At 71.9% G+C, this 1,193-nt stretch overlaps 1 protein-coding gene across 1 annotated transcript; it reads left to right on the forward strand.

Annotated features, from left to right (window-relative positions):
• Nucleotides 1-201: 201 nt before the first annotated feature.
• Nucleotides 202-546, forward strand: NRARP (NOTCH regulated ankyrin repeat protein). The gene has a single exon (XM_062207168.1). It carries the CDS (start codon nucleotides 202-204, stop codon nucleotides 544-546), a length of 345 nt encoding a protein of 114 aa, XP_062063152.1.
• Nucleotides 547-1,193: the final 647 nt, after the last annotated feature.

The raw sequence follows: 1,193 nt of genomic DNA on the forward strand, positions 1-1,193 counted from the left end.
CCGCAGCCGAGCCGAGCGGGGAGCGGGACCGCGCGGCGCCGCCGTCCCCGGCCGGGCCCTGCCCCGCCGCCGCCGCGCGCCCGGGCGCGGCTGGATGCGGCGCGGGCCCCGCGGCGGCGTGCGGGGCCCCGGGGGCGCCGCGCCCTCCATGCCCCGCGGCGCGCCGCCAGCCCCGCCCGCAGCCCGCCGGCGGCCGGCAGCATGAGCCAGGCCGAGCTGTCCACCTGCGCGGCGGCGCCGCCGCAGCGCGTCTTCCAGGAGGCGGTGCGCAGGGGCAACACGCAGGAGCTACAGTCTCTGCTGCAGAACATGACGAGCTGCGAGTTCAACGTGAACTCGTTCGGGCCCGAGGGCCAGACGGCACTGCACCAGTCGGTGCTGGACGGGAACCTCGAGCTGGTCAAGCTGCTGGTCAAGTTCGGCGCGGACATCCGCCTGGCCAACCGCGACGGCTGGAGCGCGCTGCACATCGCTGCGTTCGGCGGCCACCAGGACATCGCGCTGTATCTCATCACCAAGGCCAAGTACGCGGCGGGCGGCCGGTGAGGACGCGCGCGCCCGCAGCCCCGTGCTGTAGCTCACCGCCGAGACCAAGTACGCGGCGGGCGGCCGGGGAGGACCGGGCCCGCGCCGCACCCGCGCCCGCAGCCCCGTGCTGTAGCTCACCGCCGAGACCAAGTACGCGGCGGGCGGCCGGGGAGGACCGGGCCCGCGCCGCACCGCGCCAGACCCGCCCCCGGGCCCGCGCCGCCGCCGCTCTGCTGTACCTGCGCGCCAACTACCTCGGTCTGCCCCCACCCCCCCGTGATGTCCGAGTGTCGCCGGCTGACCCGCCTCCGCCGCCCCCGCCGCGGGCGTCCCCAGCTATTTATCGCGTGTGTGTGTTTGTGCGTGAAGTCTGCGCGCCTGGCGCTCGTCTTTGTCGCTGTTCGTTCCTTCGGAAAACGCTGTGCGTGGCCCATGCTGTCCTGAGCGGGAAAGATGCGTTTTCCGTATTTTTTTTTTTTCTCTGATCTTAAAAACTTGAGTCGACTGCGTTCCGGTTGCACTGAATCCCGCGCCCTCGGGCGGCGGCGCCCGCGGGTCCCGCGCGCTCGCTGGTGCGGTCAGCGGCGGCCCCTTGCAGCGAGGTCGTGACCGCGAACGGTCGGTTGCACGCCTTTTTTTTTTTTTTAATTTTTAAAAAGTGAATG

Source organism: Lepus europaeus, chromosome 12, assembly GCF_033115175.1.
Source record: "Lepus europaeus isolate LE1 chromosome 12, mLepTim1.pri, whole genome shotgun sequence".
NCBI lineage: Eukaryota > Metazoa > Chordata > Mammalia > Lagomorpha > Leporidae > Lepus > Lepus europaeus.